We start from the raw sequence: 24,761 nt of genomic DNA on the forward strand, positions 1-24,761 counted from the left end.
GCTGGCCCTTAGAGACGGGCTCTGAAGCAGGGAGGGAAGCTGCAGGAGAGGCTGTTCCCGGGCTGAAAGTGCTGTTAGGGCAGTTATTCAGGTAGCGCATAAGGCCCATTCGTGGTGTCCCTGGAGAAGCAGCCTTTCTTTCCTCACTGGGGCCAGGCCGGAAAGGAGAGCCCAAGGAGCCCTGAATACAGAGACACGAGATGGCCTAGGGGGACAGCCGGGATGCTCCCAAGCATGTGGGAGAGGCTGGAACCCGGGAAGCGAGGGACTCGGGGATCCCCATACAACAGGCTAGGTCAGCCGGGGCGCGGGAGACCCCAGAGTCTGCTTTGCGAGTCACAGGTTTATTCATCTTGGCCTTAGTGATTCTCCTTTAGAATTCAGACAGCTTCATGTTGTTTTAAGCCTTGGCCAGTCTCACGGGACAGAAAGGATGTGTCCTTGCTTAAGCCCAAGCATTAAGCGCCCCTGGGGCCACAAGGTGGCAGAGACAGGAGTAGAAACTGCACCTATGGGCCACGTATGAGGGGCGAGGTGAGTTTCTGGTGCACTGGGTTGGGCTTGCTCCGGGAAGGCGGAAACTCAGCTTGTTCCTCTCTGTCCTCTCTCCCCAGCAAATCGCCCAAGAGGTCTCTGAGCAGCATCTGTCACAGGGGAGACTGTACCCCCCACTCAGCACCATCCGAGACGTGTCTCTGAGAATCGCCATCAAAGTAAGGGACGTCTCACCCCCTTACTATGGGGAGTGGGGCTCATCAGCTTTCTCTCTGTGTGACTTTAGGAGGACGAAGAGGGTGGCAGCTACGGAGATAGGCTGAGCTCCCTGGGCTGCACTGCATGCACCCCAGAGGCTGGGTGACACACTCTTGCCTGTAGCTCGAGCCCCACCTCAACCCCACTCAGGGCAGTTCTGGGAAAGCTCCTGGATTTCCCCTCAAACACCAGGCAGAAAGGTCACCAAAGGCCCTAGTTTTGTGGACCAGAGTGCGGGTGGAATTTAAAAATGAATCATAAGTGCCCATTTACACAGAAAGGTCAACTTGTACAGCATCATGGAAAGAGCTCAGGCTGCGGGGTCCTAGCTCTGCCAATCAGCGGCAGAGTCACCGGAGCCCAATCACTTCACTTCTCTGAGCCTCAGCAGTTTCCTTCTTCTACAAAGAAGCCAGTAATTCCTCTCTCCCAGAGTTCTGGAGGACATTAAAAGAGAACAGTGGAAAAGCTCTACACTCGGCACCTTTCTGGCCAGAGGAGAGGCTCATGCCTCCCCTTTCTCCCAGAATGGCTGGGCCATGGGTGATCAAGTTCAGGGGATATTCTACGTAAAAATGTCACCCAATAGACGATGCAGAGATGATGGGTTTTCAAAGAACCAGAACATGGGGCAGTAAAGACTGGCCTGACATTGATAATTGTTCATCTGGATGATGAATTCATGAGGGTTTATTATACTGTTATTTCTATTAACATATATTTTACATTTTCTATACGTTTGAAGAATAATTTCAGAAAACGCACTGCACAAGAGCATGCACTGCCCATGAGCTGTCCGGTGCGGGACCTGGAATCAGCCCTCAGGACCAGCAGCGCAGCTTAGGGTCCACGTCCACCCTATCCAGTTCCTTCCTTTTGGGGATATTTAGATTCATGCTCTTCTGAAGCCGAATCTAATACCCAGAGAACAATGTCCAGTTCAAGCCACGTTTAAGACAGAAAAAAATATCAGATACTGAACACTTATACCTGCTACCTAATTTTATCCTCACACCATGCCAGAGAAAGCTCTCATGACCCCCACTTTACAGATGAGGAAACTGAGGCTCAGCGAGGATGATGTCACTGCTGAGGACCCACAGGCAGTTGGAAGCAGAGGCAGACTTTGAGGCCTCTTGACCCTGGCCCAGTGTCTGTTCCACAGTGTCACAGCTTCCTTACTAGGCAGAAAGCTCAAGATCCTTCCTCTCCAGTGGCTTCCTGGGCCTCAACTCATGAGAGGAACACATCTGCTGCTTCAGGGTATATTCCCCTTCCACAAGCTCCCAAGCAAGGGCCTTTAGACAGGTTCCTCCTTAGATCCAGTTCCTCAGTCAAACGTGTTTTTCCCTAGGTCCTCGACTTCGCCTACAAACACAACCTGGCCTCCTACTACCCAGAGCCCAAGGACAAGGAGGCTTTTGTAAGATCGCTGGTCTATACTCCAGACTATGACTCCTTTACGCTGGACAGCTACACTTGGCCCAAGGAAGCCATGAATGTTCAGAATGTCTGATGCAATCTCAGAGGCTGGTGTGGGGCTGAATGAAGCCCAGAGTAACACTGACAATATAAACGGGTTCCAAAATGACCATCCTTGTCATTGTATTTTTCCTTTGAACTTTCTGGTGTGAGGTGAGATGCCCAGGCATATGGTGAATGAGAGCCTTGTCCCTGAAGGCCTTGAGTTCACTTTTCTATAACCCTCCTCAGGCTTCCTTCCCAAGAATTTCTTCATCTGTGAATTGCCAATTATTGGCTAGACTTTGTGGAAATCTAGAGTCCTGCCTGGAACTCTGCCTTTACAGGGTCCGGGGTCTAGAAGAGGAGATGAGATATGCACACGATTCATTTTGCCACAAGGGAGAAAGTAGTAAGTCCATGGAAGAACTGCAGAAAAAGGTCAAGGGTACTCAGAGAAGGGAGAGGATACTTCCTATGAGGACATAAAAGAAGGCTTCTTGAGGGGCAGTGTTTGCAGTGAGTCCAAGAGTGAAGGATGGGTAGGGTTAATGGAGAAATGAGGACTGTAAGGGCAGCCACTGGCCAGAAAGCATGGCCCACCCATCAAGGAGTTCAGTCCCCATTGGAGGAATACACGCCCTTTAAGACTCAGATGGGCATGAGGGCTGAGTGGCTGGAGGCAACTCACAAGTCAGAAAGGGTCGCTGCCCTGTGGGCTGTTGAGTGTTGTTAGGCATTCCTTTGTGGTCATTGCTAAAAGGAAAACCAGAGAAGCGTGGGTGGAGAGGGTCAGCAAACCCAGAGGAAAGAGGAAGAGAGGCTGTGAGGGGAAGAGCACCCTGGGGCGTTCTAGGGAAGACGTGATTTCATGTTCCTGGCTCTAGAACACTCTCTCTCTTCCACCCTTCACTCTCTGAAGTAATAAAGCAAACTGGAGCAGTTTTCTTACAGAATGATGTCAGTCTGTCCTGAGTGTTTCTTAGACCAAGTTCAGTCGTAGCCTTCACCTCCCTCATGTCCAGCGAGCCCACACCATGGGGCTGGGGAGGGGGGAGACGAGCCTGCAGCCCTCACAATCAAAGACCCTGCTGAATTGCTAACATCTGTTGGCACGGCAGCATCCAGCCTCTAATTTCATTGTATAACACAAGAAACAACAATCCATGCCCAGAGACCTACCACTGCCCACCCCTGCTGCCAGCTCAGCCTCAGGTTCCGCACTGCCCACAATGAATAGGTCCTATACGACCACCTCAGTGACAGGCTAGGTGGATGACTGGGATCCTAGAAGAGTAATTAGCAGAGACATCAGTCACCCCTTGCCTAAGTCTTATTCTTCCAACATCTGCTTCCTTGGTGCTGGTGCTCAGCCAAGAATATCCTGAGGAAGCATCCCTGTTCTGTAAATCCGTGGACTCACGGATAATGAGAACCTCTTCAGAAGAGGGCTTGAAGAGTGAAGCTGGAATCTGAACACCAGGGAGCCTTTTCCATGATCTTTTCTACATCCTGTCCCACAACTTCCTCTGTACCCCAACTATACTTCCTTTATACTCAATGTAACAGAAAAGAAAAATAGTAGAGAAAATTAATGAAACCAAAACAGGTTGATGAGATCAACTGAATTAACAAGCTTTATCTGTACTGACTGACAAAGACGAAAAGAAAAGATAAAAATTACATTTCCTTTGTTCCAAGCCCAATGAACATCTTGCTGGCACTTACACAGGCCCTTACACATGCTTGGTCTCTACCTGGAAAGCCCTTCCCTCTGCTTCTCTGCTCTTTACCAATTAAATTTCAGTTCACCCCAGCTTTCTGCCTGGAGACATCATTCATCATTGGAGTTCAAATGCACTTGGCTCCAGGAAGTCTTCTTGGACAGAGTTAATAATTAAATTAGAAATCAACAACAGTAAAAGAGAAAATGGGAAATTTCCAACTCTTTGGAAATTAAACAATATATTTCTAAGTAAGTCACGGTTCAAAGAAGAAATCACAAGATAAATTATATATGTTGAGTTGAATAAAGAAAAATCAAAATTAATGAGCTGTAGCTAAAGTAGTGCTTACAGGGAAATTTTATAGCTTTAAATGCCAATATCAGGGGGAAAAAAAGAATAAAAGGTCTCAAGGCAATAACATAAACTTTCTCCTTAAGAAACTAGGAAAGAAAACTAAAAATAGAATTACCATATGACCCAGCAATCCCACTACTGGGCATATACCCAGAGAAAACCATAATTCAAAAAGACACATGCACCCCAATGTTCACTGCAGCACTATTTACAATAGCCAGGTCATGGAAGCAACCTAAATGCCCATTGACTGATGAATGGATAAAGAAGATGTGGTACATATATACAATGGAATATTACTCAGCCATAAAAAAGGAATGAAACTGGGTCATTTGTAGAGATGTGGATGGACCTAGAGACTGTCATACAGAGTGAAGTAAGTCAGAAAGAGCAAAACAAATATTGTATATTAATGCATATATGTGGAATCTAGAAAAATGGTACAGATGAACTGGTTTGCAAGGCAGAAATACAGACACAGATGTAGAGAACAAACGTATGGACACCAAGGGGGGAAAGCAGGGGGTGGAGGGTGGTGGGATGAATTGGGAGATTGGGATTGACATATATACACTAATATGTATAAAATAGATAACTAATAAGAGCCTGCTGTATAAAAAAATAATAAAATTCAAAAAAAAGAAGAAACTAGGAAAGGAAAAGCAAACAAAATTCAAAGTAAGCAAAGATTAGAGTAGAATTCAATAGACCTATAACATATAAAGAAATTGAATTAGTAATTAAAAATCTTCCCACTAAGAAAAGCCCAGGCCCAGAATTCTTCATGGGTGAATTTTATCAAATATTTAAAGTATAAATAATACCAATCCTTCACAAACTCTTTCAGAAAATAGAGGAGGGAACACTTCCAAAATCATTCCATGATACTGGTATTACCCTGATATCAAAACCAGATTAAAAAAACAACACAAGAAAACTAAAGACCAATATCCTTCATGAATATAGGTGCAAAATTCTAAACAAAATATTAGCGAGCCAAATCCATCAACATAAAAGAATTAAAACACAATGAACAAGTGGAATTTATCCCAGGAATGCAAGGTTGTTTCAACATTTAAAAATTGATCATCGTAGTACCTGATATTACTAGAATGAAGGACACAAACCACAGGATCAATGGATGTGGAAAAAGCATTTTAAAATACCCAACACCCATTTGTGATAAAACTTTCAACAAACTAAGAATAGAAGAGAATGTCCTCAACCTGATGAAGAACCAACAACTAACATCATACTTAATGGTGAAAGAATGAATACTTTCTCCCTAAGATCTGGAAGTTGTTTTCACCACTCCTGGTCAACATGGAGGGTCTAGCCAGTTCAATAAAGAAAGAAAAGTAAAGTAAAGGCATCCAGACTGGGGGGGGAGAAAAAAGGAGTAAAACTGCCTTTAGTCACAGATGACATAATCCTGTAAGCAGAAAATGCCAAAGAATAGAATAGCACTTGCACTGCTCTCACTCTCACCCTCCCTCCCTATCTCTCTCTCTCTCCTAACAAATGAGTTTAGAAAGGTCATAGAAAGTAAGGTAAATATACAAAAATCAGTTGTATTTCTATAGACTAGCAAGCAGCAAACGATCTAGAAATAAAATTAAGAAAACATTCCATTCACAATAGCATCAAAAAGAAAAAATAAGCAATTCAAGAGGTGCAAGTCTTGTACAATGAAAACTGCAAATCATTGATGATAGAAACTGAAGATTTATACACATGGAGAAATGTTCCATGTTCATGGAATTGAAGACTCAATATTGTCAAGGCGGCAGTTCTCTCCAAATTATCTATAAATTCAACACTATACCTATTAAAATCCCTGCAGGCTTTTTTTTTTTTTTTTTGTAGAAATTGACAGGATGATCCTAAAATTTATATGTAAATGCAAGGGACTTAGAATAGCCAAAATTTTTGAAAAAGAATGAAGTACATGATCCAATTTCAAAGCTTACTATAAAGCTACAATGATCAAGATAGTGTGCTCATATAGATCAATGGAACAGAGTTGAGAATTCACAAATAAGTCCTTATATTCATGGTAAATTGATCTTTCAACTACCAAGATAATTCAGTGGAGGAAAGAATTGTCTTTTGAACAAATGATGCTGGGACAACTGGATATCCACATGCAAAAAAAATATATATATATATAGACATTTACCTCACACCATATACAAAAATTAACTCAAAATGGACCACAGATCTAAATGTAAGAGCTAAAACTATACAATTTCTAGGAGAAAATATAGCAGAAAAATCTTTGTGACTGATTGAGGAGAGTTCTTAGATACAATTTAAAAGCGTGATTCATAAAAGAGAAAATTGATAAATTGTACTTCAAATTTTTTAACTTTTGCACTTGAAACACACCAATAAGGAAAAAAATGACAAGTAACAGACTGAGAGAAAGTATTTGCAAATTATATATCTGATAAAGGCATTGGATCCAGAATATATAAAGAACTTTTGCAATTCAGTAAGATGAGAAAAAAACCCAACTGAAAAAATGGGCAAAATATTTGAATCGACATAGTACTAACAAAGATATGTGAGAGAATGTACACTAAAAGATGTTTAACAACATTAGTTGTATTAAAATTAAAACTACAATGGGGGCTTCCCTGGTGGTGCAGTGGTTGAGAATCTGCCTGCCAATGCAGGGGACACGGGTTCGAGCCCTGGTCTGGGAAGATCCCACATGCCGCGGAGCAACTAGGCCTGTGAGCCACAACTACTGAGCTTGCGCATCTGGAGCCTGTGCTCCGCAACAAGAGAGGCCACGATAGTGAGAGGACCGCGCACCGCGATGAAGAGTGGCCCCCGCTTGCCGCAACTAGAGAAAGCCCTAGCACAGAAACGAAGACCCAACATAGCAATCAATCAATCAATAAATAAAAAAAATAAATAAATCTTAAAAAAAAAAAAAAAAAAACTACAATGCGGGGCTTCCCTGGTGGCGCAGTGGTTGAGAATCTGCCTGCCAATGCAGGGGACGCGGGTTTCGGGCCCTGGTCTGGGAAGATCCCACATGCCGCGGAGCAACTAGGCCCGTGAGCCACAATTACTGAGCCTGCGCATATGGAGCCTGTGCTCGGCAACGAGAGGGGCCGCGATAGTGAGAGGCCCGCGCACCGCGATGAAGAGTGGCCCCCGCTTGCCACAACTACAGAAAGCCCTCACACAGAAACAAAGACCCAACAAAGCCATACATACATACATAAATTAAAAAAATGTAAGCAGACAAGAATAGCATTAAAAAAAAAAAATTAAAAAAAAAAAACTACAATGGGATAGCACTCCCCATTCACCAGAATCGCTGTAATAAAAAAGACAGACAGTAAGTGTTGGAGAGAATTAAAACCTCTTCTAGCAGGGCTTTGTCTCCTAAGCACTATGAGGTTAAGGGAAATTTCCCTCTGTCTTTTAAAAGTCTTCATTCTAACTCCCCAGCCTCTCGTACATAGTCCCAGAACTCAGCAAGTGTCATTTAGTATAGTGGATGCTGTGGTTGTACCACCCAGATCCCTCTAAAGGTCTGAAACACTTATTCAGGGCCAGCTGCCAGTAGTATTATCAGCTGAAGGCTCACAGTTGCATCCCCCGCTGGGAGTTGCAGTTGACTGAAGGAAGATGCTTCATCCAAGGTTATGCCCTCATCCCCAGGGACAGCCTGCATCCAATGACTGGTTGATTCGAGTCCAAAGGTCCAACCCCCTTGCCACAATTGCAGACATCTCTAAATGGCCATCCCAGCTTCAGAGCTCCCTGGGAGATTGGCTAAGGTCACTGTTGAAACTGTATGTATCACCATTCAACTTCTGCAGCATCCTGGTTCTCTTGCTCCCTCTCAAGTGTTGTTGAGATGACTCCCCAGTAAGCTTCCAAAGGCAAATCTCAGATTCAGTACCTGTTTCCTGAGGAACTCAACTTGCAACATGAAACTAGCCAAGCTTCTCAATTTTCCAATCTGTTGCACCAGCCTCACATGACCATCTAAAGCCTTGCTGGGTTTCTCTTTCCCTCAGTAGAGACCCTCTGCAAGAACAAAGCCAGATCCTTAGTCTATGTCCAGAATCGGTAAATACCCCCAGCAAACAAAAAGGCCACTCACCTCAGGAGAGCTCCTTCCTCTCTGGAATTTCTATTCATCTAGTCCTTGCTGCTTTCACAGCTCTCATATGTCTTTAAACATATGATTTGTGTAATTTATCCATATTTTTCTGGATGTTGCAGGGAGGGTGTTGGGCTGCCATGACCTACTACATCCTATCTAGAAGTGGAAGTCTCTAGACACAGAGTTTCAAAATTCCAAATGATACTAACTTTTTTTCCCTAACTTAATTGTAGTCAGAAAACTTACTTGTGTTATTCAAATATTTTAGAATTTTGATGAAATTATTTATGATCTAATATATAGTCAAATTTAATAAAATATTTCATGTACTCTTAAAAAAATATGGATTCTCACTGTTGGATGCAATGCCCTCTTATGTTCATGGGATCAAACTTGTTAATTGTTTTGTTCAAATCTATAGCCTTACTGATTTTTGTCTACTTGATCTGCTTCTGGAAGAAAACTAGTAAAACTTAACACTATGGTAAACTTGTCTATTTTCCTTGTAGTTCTCTCCATATTTGCTTTATGGATTTTGAACCAATGTTATTTGATACATAAAATTTAGAATTGTTATAACTTCCTGGTGAATTGAAACTTTTGAAACTTTAAGTAATGATTTTCTTTATCTCTAGTAACGCCTTTGCTTCTACTTTTACTAATATTAAAACAGCTATACCATCTTGCTTAGTTTGTCTCTCTCTCCTATAATTCATTATTTAGATGTTGAAGTTCTTGTACTAGTTGGAGAATGGTGAATACTGACAAATTATTTCTCCCAGAGAACTACATTCCCAGACACTATGAATATATGGTTGAACTAACACAAATACATACCACCATTTTATCAATTACATAATAAAACAAAGTATCAAATATCCAACTATTAAGTTACACAGTTCAAAATCATATAAAATATTAGATGTCTGATCAGTTCATTAGTAGAAATCCTCTTCTGTTTTGGTTGGAAAGACAAAGAAAAAAATATCACACTTAAAACAAAAATAATAGTTAAAAACTTCCAATAGCTATGGTGAAGAATTATAAGAACTTCAGAAATTTTTGAAATATTTTTGCTACAAAGTATCTTTACCTTTAAAGTTTACTAAATAAAAGGACCTATTCTGTACATCCTGCACAAGACAAAGAGAACATGGAATTTCTAGTATGGAATCCTAAAAATATTCCATAGCCTCTTTCCATTCTGTCTTCAGGCCCTCCCCTCTAAAACTGCATCCCAAGTGTAAACAAAGTAACTGTTAGGCTTTTTTGTCTGAAGATATTACACACATATGCTTCTGTAAGATGTATATTTTACATGAACTTTCAACCAGAGATGTGTGATTTTTTTCAAACTGGAGGTTTTCATAACAGCACAAAATGAGATTTATAGAAAGGCATTAAATAATCACCATAAGTCTTGGTAAGAATTCAACAAAATCACTTGTTACACAAACCTGATGTATACTGGTACACGTGTGGGGTGGTAAACATAAAGGAGCAAATAACCATATAGGTCTTACTTGCAATGTTTGAGATGACTGGAGGAATAAACCACATATGGTTTACAGTGCTGTTCCTAATTCCTAGGATTTTAATTCTGTATGATACTAAAAATATACAAGTACTGTGCTGAGTATTTTGGCACCTAATCTCTCAATTTCTTATATATTGTTTCTGGCATGGGGATAGTAGTAAGCCAAACAGAGAGGCTGCAATTCTGTCAAGCTTGTGGCTTTTCAGTATTCCTATGGAAGCTTCGTTAGACTTATCATTCATTAAGCCTATTATGTTGGCTAATATGTACGATAAATTAAGTCCTGCCTCAAGTTTGACTTCCAAGGCAACAGCATGAGGCAGCCAAGTTTTATTGAATGCAACAGTTGTTTCTATGACCACTAGAGCCTTTGAAGCTCAGCCGCATTTTAGAACGGTATTTCTCCAAATACAAAAGTTGCTTACTGTTAAAAGCTCCACGCCGCTTTTGTCTTATAAACTGTACTGCATCTTCATTTTTCATTCCACCTTCAATTAGTGCCAGGGCAACAAGCACTGGAGTTCTCCCAAGACCTGCAACACAGTGAACAGCAATGCAACAACCAGGTTCTTCACGAAATTTAATGTTTAAAAGACTTAACCAGTCATCAACAATCTGGTTAGAGGGTGATGAACCATCATCAAAGGGCCAATCCAGAACCTGGATACCTTCTTTCTCCACAACAGCAGTGTCATAAGTTGCTTCACATACTCTTACTGTTGTGGTAACTCCGTATTTCTTAAGGTCCTCTATAAATTTGTTTAAGGTTGCACTGGTTGGATTGTGTGTAATAAGAAATCTCATGTTCCTGTATGTGACCTCCACAGGGGCTGGGCCGTTCAGTGGAGCCATGTTAATTTAGTTTAAAAAAAACAACAACAAAAAAAACTCGATACGGTTACGAAAAAAAAAATTAAATTTTTGAATGCAGAAATGATGTAAAGAAACTGAAATCTACTCCAATATGCCCCACTCGAAATTCTCAATGCTCTGGATATGCAATTGGGAGTAACAGGAAATGAAATGAACCTCCTAACAAGAAGCCATCCTTCAGTTCAGTAATACTGAGTCAATGGAAAGAGCACAGAAGTTTACCCCATCCAGGTCGTAATTCTTGTAAAATGCTCTCATGATTTCAATCCCACACTTCTGTGTCCAGGATGACCGCGCCTATGGAGGCTTCCTGGTGGAGTAGCAATGAATTTCTACAGTTCACTTGTCCTCATAAAGGTCGTGCTGTGCCTGGCAGTACTCTCCGGGGCCCTTCAGATACTCCATAAATGCGTGACCAAGAACACCACAGGAAGGAGTTAGCTTACTCATTAAAGACTGTGGCCTAATCATACAGCCGGTTCCGTGGCACAGGCGGCGGTGGCGTCGGCTGCTGAGAAGGGAGCTGTAGTGATCGTCGCGGAGCGGCGGCTGCGACGGCGCTCCGCCCTCTACCGAGCGCCGGCCTCGGGAGAGCCAATCGGCGCGCGCCGAAGCTCTCTTGCGTCACAAGCCCAGCCTTTTATAGCCGGCGTGACGTGCGTTCCTCTTCGCCAATCGCGGCGGGGCGGGCCAAGAACCTGAGAGCGAGGGAGTGGGGCCCGCCCCTCGCAGACGTCACCACGGCCGCCGCGGGGAGTGAGGTGGTTGGCGTAGGGAGAAGGGCTGCAGCTTGAGCCTTCTCGCCTCCCCGCCTCCTGCTGGGGAGGAAAGAGTCTGAGGACGTACTTGAGGATGGGAATGGTGGGGGACAAAGCCTGGAAGAGGCTGAAGAGAGACGGAGGGGGGCCAAAACGGACGGGAAAGGGAAGGTAGTGGAAGAATCCCGCCCATTGACTCTGCTATGTCTTCCTCCACCGGCTTCGTGTTTTAGACGTGTCATATTGCTAGGCTTTTTTTCAATTCGGTCTGACCAACTTTGTCTTTACTGAAGAACTTCGTCCATTTACATTATTTTATTACATTATATTGTCTTATTATTTTATATTACAATGTTATTGCTATCTCTGCATCTGTTTTTGCTCATATTTTGTGCTAGTTGACCTATGTCTATATTTCTTTTTTTATCTTTTGATTTCTTTTGGATTAAGATTTTCCCTCCCCTAAATCCATATTTTCCTTCCACTGTGTTGGAAATTTGTAATTGTGGTTAAAACTTCTTAGCAGTTATTATAGTTTAGACACTGTTCTAAATCTAAATAGGTTTACATAATTTCATTTGATACAACAACCCTATGAATTAGATACTAGTATTATATCCATTGTTCTGATGAAAAAAACTTTTAAATCCTGGGCACAGAAAAGTTATTTGCCCAAGGTCACATAGCTAGTGATTGGCAGGGCTCAGATTGGAATTCTGGAATTCTGGATCTAGGGTCTCTCTCTAATATGTATGTCTTATTATATACCTTATTTCTATACTTTCAGTACTTAAATGGCTTAGAAAAATTCAAACATTCAAAATCTTTTCCCGGGACTTCCCTGGTGGTCCAGTGGTTAAGAATCCACCTCCCAACGCAGAGGACATGGGTTCAATCCCTGTTCGGGGAACTAAGATCCCACGTGCCGTGGGGCAACTAAGCCTGCGCACTCTAGAGCCCACGCACCGCAACTACTGAGCCCACGTGCTGTGGAGCCCATGCACCAGAACTAGAGAGTCCCACATGCCACAACTACTGAGCCCGCGTGCTCTAGGGCAGCTCGCCACAACTAGAGAGAAGCCTACATGCCTCAATGAAGAGCCCACATGCCACAACGAAGATCCCGCATGCTGCAACTAAGACCCAACGCAGCCAAATAAATTTTTTTAAAAATCTTTTCCCACCTCTTGAAGGAACTCAACATGCTTTAACTATTAATGTTGTCAAGTATTTTTTAACCCCACAAATTACACTGTTTATAAAAATCAGTGTTTGTTTAAATTTGCCCAATATGTCAGCAATTTCTTTGCTCGCTATTTCTTCTTGCATCTCAACTCTTTCTTCTAAGATTATTCTCCCTTATCTAAGAGCATCTTTTGGAGGTTCCTTTAGTTCCTATTACATGATCAACTTTGATATTTTATATAATCTTGAAAATATGCATTCTCTCACTGTTGAAAAATACATTTTATTGTTGGTAGACTTTTTTGCTTTTTCTTTTCTTTTAATAAACTTTTTTTCTGAAATTCTTTTATTTTGCTTTCATTTCTAATAGTTCCACTGAGTACACAATTCTACATTGACATTTATTTTCTCAGCCCTTTGAAGATATTCCTTGTCTTCAGGTTTCCTTTCTAACAGCTTTAGAATTTTCTAAAATGTCTAGGCTTTGTTTCCTGGCCTATACTTGGCCCATAACAATAAAGCCCTATTTCTTCCTTTTTTCCTCTTCCTTCCTTCTTTGCTCTTCTTTCTTCCATCCTTCATTTCTTCTTTAATAACTCAGTCCACTACATGGAGGGGAGCAAGGTAGTTGTCTGTGCAGTAGGTGCGGACACAGAAGATACTGGAGTTGGGGGAGAGGGTGAGGAGGACATTCAAGCAAGGGGGGGGTGGTAGTTGCAGCCTAGTACCAGCTGTCAGAGCCCAAGCAGGGTGCAGAGGACACGTACATAGAGGGACAGCAGTGGTGATCAGAGATTACATAAGGGTTTATCCAGTAAGATTACATAAGCGTTTATCCAGTAATACATTGAGAATAATGGGAATCAGGCATCTCACTGTCAGACAGGAGTTACAAATATGGAAAGGGAAAAAAAGTACAATTAGTTGTAGGAGTTTGGGTTGGAATTGGTTGTATCTCTGTGAAGTCCTCATTTCAATATATAGATATAGAAATATAGATGAGTATGAGTGTGTGTGTGTGTGTGTGTGTGTGTGAATTCTTCAGCTTTATCTACAGAGAGGGCCTGAAGCAATGACAACCCAATAGCAATGATGAGAACAATAGCACTCAGATCATGGTTTGTTAATGCCAGTCTCCATTAAAAAAGTCTCCTTGGGTGCAAGAGGGAAGAGATATGGGGATATATGTATATGTATAACTGATTCACTTTGTTATAAAGCAGAAACTAACACACGATTGTAAAGCAATTATACTCCAATAAAAATGTTAAAAAAAAAAAATCTCCTTGGGGAAATGGCTGATTCCAGAGGTAGGGCAGAAAAAAATATGAGTAGCCTGGAACATCTTAATATGACAAAGTTATGGAAGTGTTCAAAAAATGATAGGAACAGCAAAAGGACATTAGGGTAAAACAAGTGAAATCTGAATAAAGTGTGAAGTTTAATTAATGGTAAAGTACCAATGTTGATTCCTTAGTTATGAAAGATGTATCATAGAAACAGATGTTAACAATGGGGGAAACTGGGTGAGGAGTGTACAAGGAACTCTCTAAAACCATTCTAATTTTAATTATTTAAAACAAAACAAAAAACATAGAAGCCAACTTAAAGAGTTCCCACTGATCACGATTTTTATATCAATGATAGGACTGGATTATTAGTCATTGAATAAAATAAAAATCCTTAAGTCTATCTGCTATAAATAAATAAATAGGGAGAAGCAAACACTTTGCCTTATAGTAGAATGCCAGCTAATAAAGTAGCAGCAATGGTGAAATTAGAAAAGTCTATATTTAGCAATCATCATCATAATTATGCATTTAGCAAAGAAACATCAATAGATGCTAAAACTAGTGGATGAAACTCAATGAGGAATGGGATATTACTTTCAAAATACCTACCATGAAATGCCAATTCGTTACAAAAGAAAAAAAACAACTTGATAGTGGTAAACCTGGCAATCATCACTTAATCAAATGATCAAAGTTAACGTGACCAGTAATGGGACAGACTGAACTGCGTACCACCTGATATAATGGAGTGCAAGGAACCTAGCATCACATCTGTGATATTCCTGAAAAAAAAAATACATTACTGGAATTTTATCATGACGGAAAATCATACATCCAAATGGAAGGACTGAAATCTTCAAAAGTGTCAGCCATGAAAGACAAGTAAAGGCTGAGGACTGTTCCACATTGAAGGAGATTAGAAAATAATATCAGCTAAATGTTGCACATGATCATAGATTGGATCTTTTTGCTTAAAAGGACATTACTGGGACAACTGGCAAAATTTTAACTGAGTTTTTGGATTGTATGGTAAATGAGTGTTAATTTTCTGATTTGGGTGGTTATATTGTTGTTTTATGGGAGAATATCCTTATTTGTAAGGCATTACGCTCTAAAGTATTCAGAAGTGATAGGGCATATGTCAGCAATTTGCTCTTACTTAGTTCTGGGGATGGGGGGGGTGATATTTTTACCATTCTTTTATCTTCCCTGTAAGTTTGAAATTATTTCAAAAATAAAAATTTATCTCTAGCATTAATTTAAAAGGCTTTGATCATAGGTAATTGGCTGATGCTTGCTTCTCTGAATTCCCACTTTGTGTTTGCCTCTAGAGACTTTTTTTGCAGCTTTACATTTTTTTAAGATTTTAAAAAATATCTTAGCTAGCATTGTTAGGTATTTTGTAGATTCTTCCCCCCAAAATTTCAGGATATGGCAGACTGGCAGTTGTCCACTACCATCCATTTCCCTCATATTTAGTACCAGCATTCCCTGAGTATTTCACTACACACACGGCCACCAAGCTAGAGACTTCATTCCCCAAGCTCCCTTGCAGCATGGTGTGGCCATGTGATTAAATTTTGGCCAATGGGACGTGGACAGAAATAATGGTACCACTTCCAGGTTATACTACTTAAAAAAAAAAAAAAAAAAAAAGCACACTTGCTCCCCTGCCCTTTTCTTCCTACTTGCTACTTAGGAGATGATACCTGGAGCAGTTGCCTTGACCCAGTGGTGGAAACCACAGGAGAAGCTAGTAGAGCCACCTTACTGTCTGGGTCTATGTACTTCTAGACTGTTTCTTGAGAGAAAAAGGCACTTCTGTCTTGGTTAAGCTACTAGTATTTGATCTCTGTTAAAGTGCTATCCTAACTAATAAAATGTAAATGAAAGGACTGAGGTACCACCTGATTTGGGGAAAAGGGGAAATGAAGAAAAATAAAGACTCAAAACCAAAATAAAATGCTTCTGGTGCTGGCCAAGATGGAGTAAGGGCACTACAGCATTTCTCTTCAACTGATGTAACTGAACAGATTATAAAAAGCAACTACCCGAGGACTCTGAAAAGGAAACACTTGCAGGGGGATTATATAAGTAAATCAAAACCTGAAGAATGACTGGCATAGTGACAAATTTACTGGTGAATTTATTCCTCTTCTGGTTTGACCTGAGGGCAACCTAAGATCCAGAACGACACAGAAAGCTTAAACTCAAGAGAAACCCCCTCTTTCTAGCCAGAGAAGCAGGAAAAGGGTTCCGTATGAGCTAGAGTATAGAGGGAAAGCCCTTTTTTCCCTTTTCTCCCCCTCCCTGGTATGCCCCAAGACCAACTGCAGTCACAAAGCTGCACAGTGGCAGCAGGAATAGCAGTGGTGGTGGCATTCAAGCACCATATTTTCCATCAGATTCTCAAGACCCTGAGAGGTCCTGTCTTCCTGGCCAGAGGAAGCAGGGAAAGGGACCCCCCTGGTCAGACGAGTGTGGGAGGAATCTCTGTTTTTTGTTTCTGTCTTGTCATCCACTAGCTCCCCTTTGAGAGAGTGAAGGGAGCTAAAACTCCAAGAAAAACTCTGGCTTTAAAGCCAGACGACTGGGAATAACAGACTGGAGAATGTGAAAGGAATTCCAGAGAGGAGAAAGCTGGAGAAAGAGATCCCCTAATTCTGTGTACGAATCACTACAAGTCTCAGGTTTACTCCCAAGCGGCACACATGAAAAACAGATCCAAAGAAACACAGACTTTGAGAATTGAACTGACATCACAACTACTACCCACAGAAGGTGAGATAGCACTTGCATCCTGAACGTCAAGATTTTGCTTGCTCTAAATAAATACTTAATAAATAAATAAATAAAAGATCAACATTCTCCAGCAGATTTTAACAAGGTGGGGCAAATAGTTACCTTAGTTTCTTGGGGTACCTCAGAACAAGACGGTCTGGTTACGAAAAGATCGGGCCTAAACATTCCTCAATCCCCTGGTCGAATAGCGTTATAATACTATCTTAACCACTAATGAATTCCAGCAAACTATGAAGTACTGTGAGAGAGAAGAATTAGGTTAAAACTGTGTTTATCAAACTGAAAATTATCTATTTACACTAGTAGATTGTTAAATCAATTTTGTTCAGTCTAATCAGAAATTATTTTATGAAATAAAATAGAAATTATCCAAATGCATTGCTGATGGGTAAATATAACCCTGTAAAACTTTTGTCTCAATTACACGTGTGGGCATAGGTCCTGTGTTTCAGTATGAAATGTATTTCCTTTACTGAGTCTTACTCAAAAAGTTTTTAAACCATTGGAGTATGTGCTTTCTAACAGCCATTCCAATTCTCATCTCACTATTTTTATGAAGAATCAAAAAGGAAGGCAAAAGTGGACATAGTTCTCTAGAACTGAAAGGGCATTTTCAAAAGCAAAAAGTCCTTCACTTTGCTCACTTTTGATAACTTGAGCTTGTTATAACATTGAAGGAAAGCCATCTAGAGCAGGAGTTCTTAACCTGTGTTCCAGGTGATCTAGGAAAACACTAATTACATGCAAAATATTGTATATGAAAATGTGCATACTTTTAGGAAAGAGTCCATATTTTCCATCAGATTCTCAAAAGAGTCCATGACTGTCCAAAACATTAAAAACCACTGAAACTGGGAATCCTTTGATACATTAAGCTGGTCTGGCAGTGCCGTAGTTCCAGAAACGACAGAGCTTATTGATAGTAATTCAAAGTGATTTAGAAAAAGACATTCTAATTTGAGTCTGGCCTCATAACAAGTTTGAGCTAAAACAATATTAGCAGTTAAGATCAGTGAAAAAGATATCAAATTAGGAAGACTTGCTCAAAAAAAAAAAAAAAAAAGACTGCATTCTTTATTGTATGAAATCAACTGTTTTAATGAAAGACTGTAATAAAATTTGATTCTTAAAATGGTTGAATGATTTTTTAAAATTAGGTTTTATAACCTAACTCACATAACCATGTCTCCATCTTAGCGTCAATAGACAGGAGCACAGGGCTTTTTTTTTTTTTTTCTGGCTGCACGGCATGCGGGAATCTTAGTTCCACAACCAGGGATCGAACCCAGGCCCTCTGCAGTGGAAGCATGGCGTCTTAACCACTGGACCGCTGGGGAAGTCCGAGCACAGGGCCTTGACATCTGTTGCCACGACCCCTTGTCACTCTTCACCTAGCTATTTCCTATTTCTCCTTAAAAACTCAGCTTAGGCCTCATCTTTTCCAAAAGCTTTCCCTGTCAGGCTAACCTGACTGCAAGGACTCCACCTTACTCTTCCATAGCAAGAAATGCAAAGCGCTATCAGGTATCTACCTTGTTACAGGGAGATTTTCTAGTCACATCTCCCCTCTGCACTACATGGTGAATGCTCTGAAGGCAGGCAGGGACTGATGAGGTCTTAATCTCCAGGTCACTAGCTTGGTGCCTGGCACACAGTAAGAGTCAGTACTGCTACCCATGGTAATAAATTATAAGGTCAGTTCCTACAGTAAAAATGTCTATGAAGTTAGATCTTTTCACCACCTAAACATATCAAAATTGCCTAAAGTCTTTTTTTTCTTTGACAAGGCAGTCTATATTTTTAAAAAATATTCATACAATACTATTATAGTGATTTATTATATATTAGAGACAGAGAAATACTCCAAGGATGTAGCGGGGATGAATTTCAAGCAAGTCAAGCAGTCCTGGGGAAAAGGCTATTGTTTTAAATATTGCTTGGTGGGGATGGGACCTGCATGGAGGGATCTTCTGAGGAAATGGAAGGAAGTAGTAATGTAGGGAGTGGTGGGGGAAGGTTCCAGACAATTCCAGTCACCAGAGAGCATACTTGTTTCCATAGAAAAAGATAACATTAGCAACAAAATTTGCCCAGTATCAACTTGAGTAGACTACTTTCCCCTTAACCATTCAGGGCTAAAAACATTCCTATTTTGTACCTGGACTAGGGCAAAACAATGTCTCGATGTGGCGGGCAGAAAGCAAAGTGTCTAAGGGACTTTCTGCCCAGCTTTTATATCTCGGAAATCTAGACATCACTCTACTTTGTTAATTGTTGCACCTGAGGCGGTAGGGCAGGGCAGGGAGAGGAAAGACAAAGGGTGAAGGCAAATGAAGCAAGTTGTGGTTGAGAACACATATACCTAACCGGAAAATCAGTCCCTCAACAGGAAGCTATTCCTCTTCCACCGCATATACAGCTTAAGAATGGATGCCAGGGAAGCAATGAGAGAAGAAGATGGACCCTGGCAAGGCTGCCAGGCTCCCCTCACAGGACACAACAAACCTACAATCGATTGTGGTGCAGAAATGCCTGGATGGCGGAATGGTTGGCCTGAAGATCACCAAGGGAAAACTATTCCCTGAGGTCCCAACAAGTCCCGGGTGTGTTATCAGCTAGAAAATTCAAGAAGCATTGCACTGGCCACTGGAGGCAAATGGCCTAACCTACCTTTGGGAGGGTCACACATTCCCAGCCCCGGAAAAATCGAGGAAAATGCAGGAAAAATTCACCACTATGAATCGTTATGCCCAAACACGTAGAAAGTATTTATTACGACACTTCATTATAGGTGAGGAAAAGATGAAGTTTCTTAGACAAAGTCACAGAGGCAGTGGCAGGGCTGGGTCAGCAATACCCCCTCAGCCGGAATGAAGCTGGGTGCGACTCCCAGCCCTGACTGCGGCAGGGTTGTCTGGGGCGGGATGGGAGGAGGACAGGTGGGGAGAACCTGTCCATAGGAATTCCCTCTACCCCTGAAAGCACCAAAATGGCACAATAATTTTTTTTTCCTCTGAAGTACAAATATGTAGTTTCACCATCACCCTTGCACGTTTAAAAAAGAAAAACTTTCCCTAGGAAAGGCAGGCCCAGACGTTGGGTTTTATACAAACAGCTGGGAGCCGTGCATGTACTTGTTCAGGGGCCACAGGTTGCTCTTGCCCACGTTGGAGGGTCGCCTCTGGCACTGCTTGCAGCGCCGATACTTCTCACACTGGTCCAGGAGGAAGAGCTTGCTGGAGGCCCTGTGGAGAGGCAGAAAAAGGGGTCATTCGCCGGCGTTCCCGAGTCCTTACTGGGTGCCTCGCCTGGAAGCCGGTGCAATGGAAGGGATACAAAAGAAAAGTCACACCTGGTCCCTGCCCTCCAGGAGCTTACGGCCCTCCTGTGATTTCCCACCTGCAGTCTCTCCCCTCCACGCTGCTACCTGTTGCTCGGCCCGGGCTGGGCATCTCCTGCTTCTCCTCCTTCCCTAGTGAATAAAAGGCTCTGCGTGGTGCCTTCACAACAGTCTGAGCCCAGCCCTCTCCCCACACCCACCTAAACCCTCAGAGAACACAGGACTTGCCCAAGGTCACTCAGTCAGCGTGAATGGGATGGTGACTCCAAAGCCTCAGTATTTGCGGCTTTGTCCCATGGATGCGCCTTTACCTGTCAGGCTTCCCCGGGAGACAGCATTTGAGAGGGAGATCAAGCCATTAAGCTGCTGGTTAAGTTAACACCCCAGCAGACAATGAAGCGTAGACTTCAATGGAAAGTCCCAGGGGGCCAGAGGCCTCTGGAGAGTTAAGGGCAGGAGAGGAAGTGAAGACGTAGAAAAAGAGGACGAAAGCAGCTAGAAGCAGAGATGAAGGGATGACAGTGACTGGTTTTCCACTTCAACAGTTTTTCCTGATTGTGCAGGATGTGCACAGTCCCTGATGTGTTCCCCTACGTTATCAAAATTTCTACACGGTGGGATTCTGTAAAAAGAAGCATCGATGACAGCCTTCAAAGGAAAAAGGACAATCTTGGGAGATTGGGATTGACATATATACACTAATATGTATAAAATAGATAACTAATAAGAACTTGCTGTATAAAGAAAATAAAAATAAAATTAAATTAAAAAAAAAGAAAGAAAAAGGACAATCTTGGCAGTAGGCAGGGGAAGACCTACCTGGCTTGCCTTGGCGATGGGACCGAGTACCATGAACTAACTGCATACATGTGAACCTTGTTTTTGCTTCTGCTTTGTTTTCTTTTTAACACCAACCAATTCCTCCTTCCTACGTGCTGTCCACTTGAGTCCCTGCCCACAACTTGGCCTAGGTCTTCAGGTGAGAGGTCTGCTCTGCCGTGTCCATGGAGCACCTGGGCTATCCTGCCACTCAAGGTTATGTCATGTCTCCTCTACCCTTTATCACCATGTTAGCCAAGCCTTCTTCCAAAATCCAGCTAAAATCTCCCTGACACTAATCTCATTGCCTTCTACCTGCTTTCCCACAACACTGAGAAAATGGCTTGAAACACCCAATTCCCCTTTCCCTTCCTCTTCCCTAGGCCAAACAACCTCACTTCTCCTTTGGAACTTATTTTCCACATCATCTGCCATACTTTCATTGTCACAAAATATGGGTTCTACCCATTAGAAAGACAGGTGAGAAATGCCTTAAAATCTAAAAGGAAAAGGAGAGTTTCAGATCAAGATCCACTCTAACAATTTTTTCTATGATAAAAATTCGTTGATAATTGGCAATTTAAATATTATTTTGGTATATTCAGGTTTTAATAACATTTGATTGCATAGACTTTGTTTCTTCAAGTTTTCAACATTCTATGAAATCATACCTTCCATTTGTAAAGTATTTTAATTTTTTAAAGTGTAATAATTTTCCAACTCTTTATTTGATCCCCCAAACTCCTGTGTTAGCCAAGCCAGGCAAATGTTTACTTTCCCCATCTTAGAAATAAGAAAAGTAAGGCAAAAAGATTAGCTGCCTCTCCAAAGTTAGTGTTAATTCTCCAAAACATCTGGATTCCCCAACTCTAGATTGTAAATAGATAGCTGGGGAAAGTGAGCATGGATATAATACATGTCAGAAAGACGTTCTTGGTTGGGCATCTCACTTTTCCAATTGCCAATCTTACCCACAACCCCTTGACTCTGCTCTTACGAGACCATCCCATAAGCCTTAGATGTGTTCAGACAGAAACACTTTCTTCCTATTTCCAACTAATTATCTCCAAAGAGAATTCCCACCCTCCTCCCCCCACACCCCCAGGCCTCCCTAGCCTCCACAAAGCGAAAATAAAGCTACTACACAGAGGCAAAGATTAGGGCAGAGATGGCAAATATATAACATGCAACACAGCATTCTCCATCCCATGTCCACAACAGACACTTCTAACATATCATAGCAGTATTTCCCACTGAACCCAGAATTCTTTCCTCACAAAGTTCTCTAGACAGCCACCCCTAATAAACTGAAGCTGACACTTAAAACCTATCTGCCATCCCAGGATTAGAGGAAACTAACAAGATGCAGAGGGGATTTTCTCTGCTAACAAAACTTCAGGTGCAACCAGGTACTACCGCTCGAAAGCCTTCTCCTCCAGGTCCCGCTGCTTCTTCATGACAGCACTCCTTTCCCAGTCATCCTGTAAGTTTTGGTAGATTCTGCTCACTCGCTCAAGCTCAGCATTTCTGTCTGCCAAGTGCCTAGAGAGAACAGAAGAGTCTGAGATTCCATTCATTAATACTGGGAAGGGCATGCACCAACCTTAGGAGCCCTATTCCTTTCATGCTAAGTTAAACAGAAAAGCTTCTGGTTTTGTTCACCACTCTTTTAAATAGACTAAGGGGCATGAACACTGTAAAAACATAGTGAAACTCCTAGCAAATAATTTGTGGGTCTAGGACCTTTCATCTTCAATCCTGGTTTAAATTAGCAGGATTAAAACCTTTTTCCAATTAACACATTCAGCCTTTAAAGCCATCAATTTCCTTTGAGGCTAATTTAACTGATCTGAAGATTCATCTCGAATGGATTTGCTACACTTTGCTTCCTTCCTTTTAGTCCAGCCTCTCAGCTGTCAGTAGTCCGCCCACCAGTTCTGCCAGATGTTTTACAAGACAAAGTAGACAGGCATATGAATGAATGGTTAGAAAGGGGGAAAGAAACAGAAATGACTAAGCAAAAGAAAATGAAATCAAGAAAATATCTAACAGTGTGAAGAAGGGTAAAAAAAAAAAAAAGTGTTTGGTGAAGGTCACATCATCAAAGGCATGACTGCAGTATAATAATCTCTCTTCAAGCACAGTGTTCCAGCATTCCCAATGCTAAGTGTTTCTATTACTGGTCTCTAAACATGTAGTCACTGCTGTGTGAATCACCTTAAACCTGGTTCAATATAAATGTGTCTATTTCTTGCCAAACTGAAACTCTTACAGTCAGTTCTCATTAAATTCTGGAAGGGACTTCACTAAATGTGACCCTTGATTTAGCCTGCCTACTCTGAAGGGTCTTGTGTTACAGGTACCAACCGCCACTAGGTGTCAGGACCCGCCGATAAAATACTGTAATGTGCTCTGTGCTGGTTCACTTATTCTAAAATAGCGTGGCCCCATTATCCTCTAACAAGCGTTGATTCAATAGCTATTGTGCGGTCATTATAAAGATTAAGTAGGATAATATACAGAAAGCGCCAATGCCTATCACAAAATGGGAGTTCAATGACAGAATGGTACCTATTATATATATTTTTTCATAACCTTTTTTATCTTTTCACGGTTTTTTAAAATTGTAGTTAAAAAAAAAAAAACGCATAGGGGCTTCCCTGGTGGTGCAGTGGTTAAGAATTGCCTGCCAATGCAGGGGACACAGGTTCGAGGCCTGGTCCAGGAAGATCCCACATGCCGCGGAGCAACTAAGCCCGTGCGCCACAACTACTGAGCCTACGTTCTAGAGCCTGTGAGCCAAAACTACTGAGCCCGCGTGCCACAACTACTGAAGCCCATGCTCCGCAACAAGAGAAGCCACCGCAATGAGAAGCCCACATGCCGCAATGAAGAGCAGCCCCCGCTCACCGCAACTAGAGAAAGCCCGCGCGCAGCAACAAAGACCCAACGCAGCCAAAAGTAAATTAATTAATTAAATTAAAAGAAAAAAAAACCGCATAACATAATATTGACTATCTTACCCATTTCTAAACATGCAGATATATAGTGTTAACTATATTCCCACTGTTGTGCAATCAATATCTAGAACTCTTTTCACCTTGCAAAACTGAAATTCTAAACCCATTAAACAACTCCCTATTTCTCCCTCCCCCAACCCCTGTCAGCTACCATTCTACTTTGTTTCCATTAATTAGACTACCCTAATTACCTTATATAAACAGAGTCATACAGTATTTGTCTTCTTTTTGTGGCAGGCTTATTTCACTTAACATAATGTCCTCAAGGTTCATCCACGTGGTAGCATGTGTCAGAACTTTCTTTCTTTTTAAGGCTGAGTAATATTCCATTGTATGTGTAGACTGCATTTTGTTTATCCTTTCATCTGTGGTTGGACATTTGAATTGCTGCTATTTCTTAGCTATCATGAATTATGCTGCTATGAACATAAGTGTGCAAATACCTCTGAAAGATCATGCTTTCAAATCTTTTGGATATATACCCAGAAGTGGAATTATTGAATCACATGGTAATTCCACTTTTAATTTTTTGAGGAACTACCACTGTTTTCCATAGTGGTTATACCAATTTACATTCCCACCAACAGCATACAGGGTTCCTATTTCTCCACATCCTTTCCAATGCTTACTATTTTCTGTTGTTGTTTTTTTTTATAATAGCCATCCTAACACATGTGAGGTAGTCTCCCTCTCTCTCTTCCTTTCCCT

General features: G+C 41.5%; 4 protein-coding genes across 29 annotated transcripts in view; 1 reads left to right on the plus strand and 3 right to left on the minus strand.

Annotated features, from left to right (window-relative positions):
• The window catches only part of ME3 (malic enzyme 3), a 327,764-nt gene extending 325,419 nt beyond the window's left edge, over nucleotides 1-2,345 (plus strand). For all 3 annotated transcript variants that reach the window (XM_082410149.1, XM_082410150.1, XM_082410151.1), the window contains exons 14-15: nucleotides 615-713; nucleotides 2,108-2,345. In XM_082410149.1, the coding sequence (XP_082266275.1) occupies nucleotides 615-713; nucleotides 2,108-2,269 (261 nt within the window). In that variant the 3' untranslated portion in view covers nucleotides 2,270-2,345. The remainder of the gene's footprint in view (nucleotides 1-614; nucleotides 714-2,107) is intronic.
• The window catches only part of LOC309636759 (protein tyrosine phosphatase type IVA 1-like), a 102,139-nt gene extending 91,100 nt beyond the window's left edge, over nucleotides 1-11,039 (minus strand). For 22 of the 23 annotated variants that reach the window (XR_014250200.1, XR_014250201.1, XR_014250202.1 and 19 more), the window contains exon 1: nucleotides 10,390-11,039. Coding sequence is in view for 18 of the 23 variants with exons in the window: in XM_082410252.1 (XP_082266378.1) it covers nucleotides 10,390-10,816 (427 nt within the window). In the remaining 5 variants the exon portion in view is untranslated. Of the gene's footprint in view, nucleotides 1-7,257; nucleotides 9,383-10,389 lie in introns of those variants that run through there. The other variant, XM_082410262.1, reaches the window with a different exon arrangement.
• Nucleotides 10,390-14,163, minus strand: LOC309636773 (uncharacterized protein). Of its 2 annotated transcripts, none has more exons than XR_014250214.1 (2): nucleotides 11,060-14,163; nucleotides 10,390-10,497 (listed from the first exon to the last, which is right to left on the minus strand). XR_014250214.1 is itself a non-coding variant. In XM_082410295.1 (2 exons), the coding sequence occupies exon 1, from the start codon at nucleotides 11,306-11,308 to the stop codon at nucleotides 11,177-11,179; it is 132 nt and encodes a 43-aa protein (XP_082266421.1). In that variant the 5' UTR covers nucleotides 11,309-14,163; the 3' UTR covers nucleotides 10,430-10,497; nucleotides 11,174-11,176. The 2 variants fall into 2 exon arrangements, 1 of the variants encoding a protein (XP_082266421.1); XM_082410295.1 differs by having other exon boundaries at nucleotides 10,430-10,497; nucleotides 11,174-14,163.
• A 2,326-nt stretch (nucleotides 14,164-16,489) lies between these two features.
• The window catches only part of CCDC81 (coiled-coil domain containing 81), a 32,070-nt gene continuing 23,798 nt past the window's right edge, over nucleotides 16,490-24,761 (minus strand). The window contains 2 exon segments of the mRNA XM_082410296.1: nucleotides 16,490-20,119; nucleotides 22,450-22,575. Coding sequence (XP_082266422.1) covers nucleotides 19,978-20,119; nucleotides 22,450-22,575 — 268 coding nt within the window. The 3' untranslated portion in view covers nucleotides 16,490-19,977.

The sequence above is a fragment of the Balaenoptera physalus genome, assembly GCF_965194825.1.
Source record: "Balaenoptera physalus genome assembly, chromosome: 10".
NCBI lineage: Eukaryota > Metazoa > Chordata > Mammalia > Artiodactyla > Balaenopteridae > Balaenoptera > Balaenoptera physalus.

Excerpts from the sequence above, each read along its gene's own strand:
- LOC309636773 (XM_082410295.1), bottom strand. The coding sequence starts at position 11,308 with ATGATTAGGCCACAGTCTTTAATGAGTAAGCTAACTCCTTCCTGTGGT.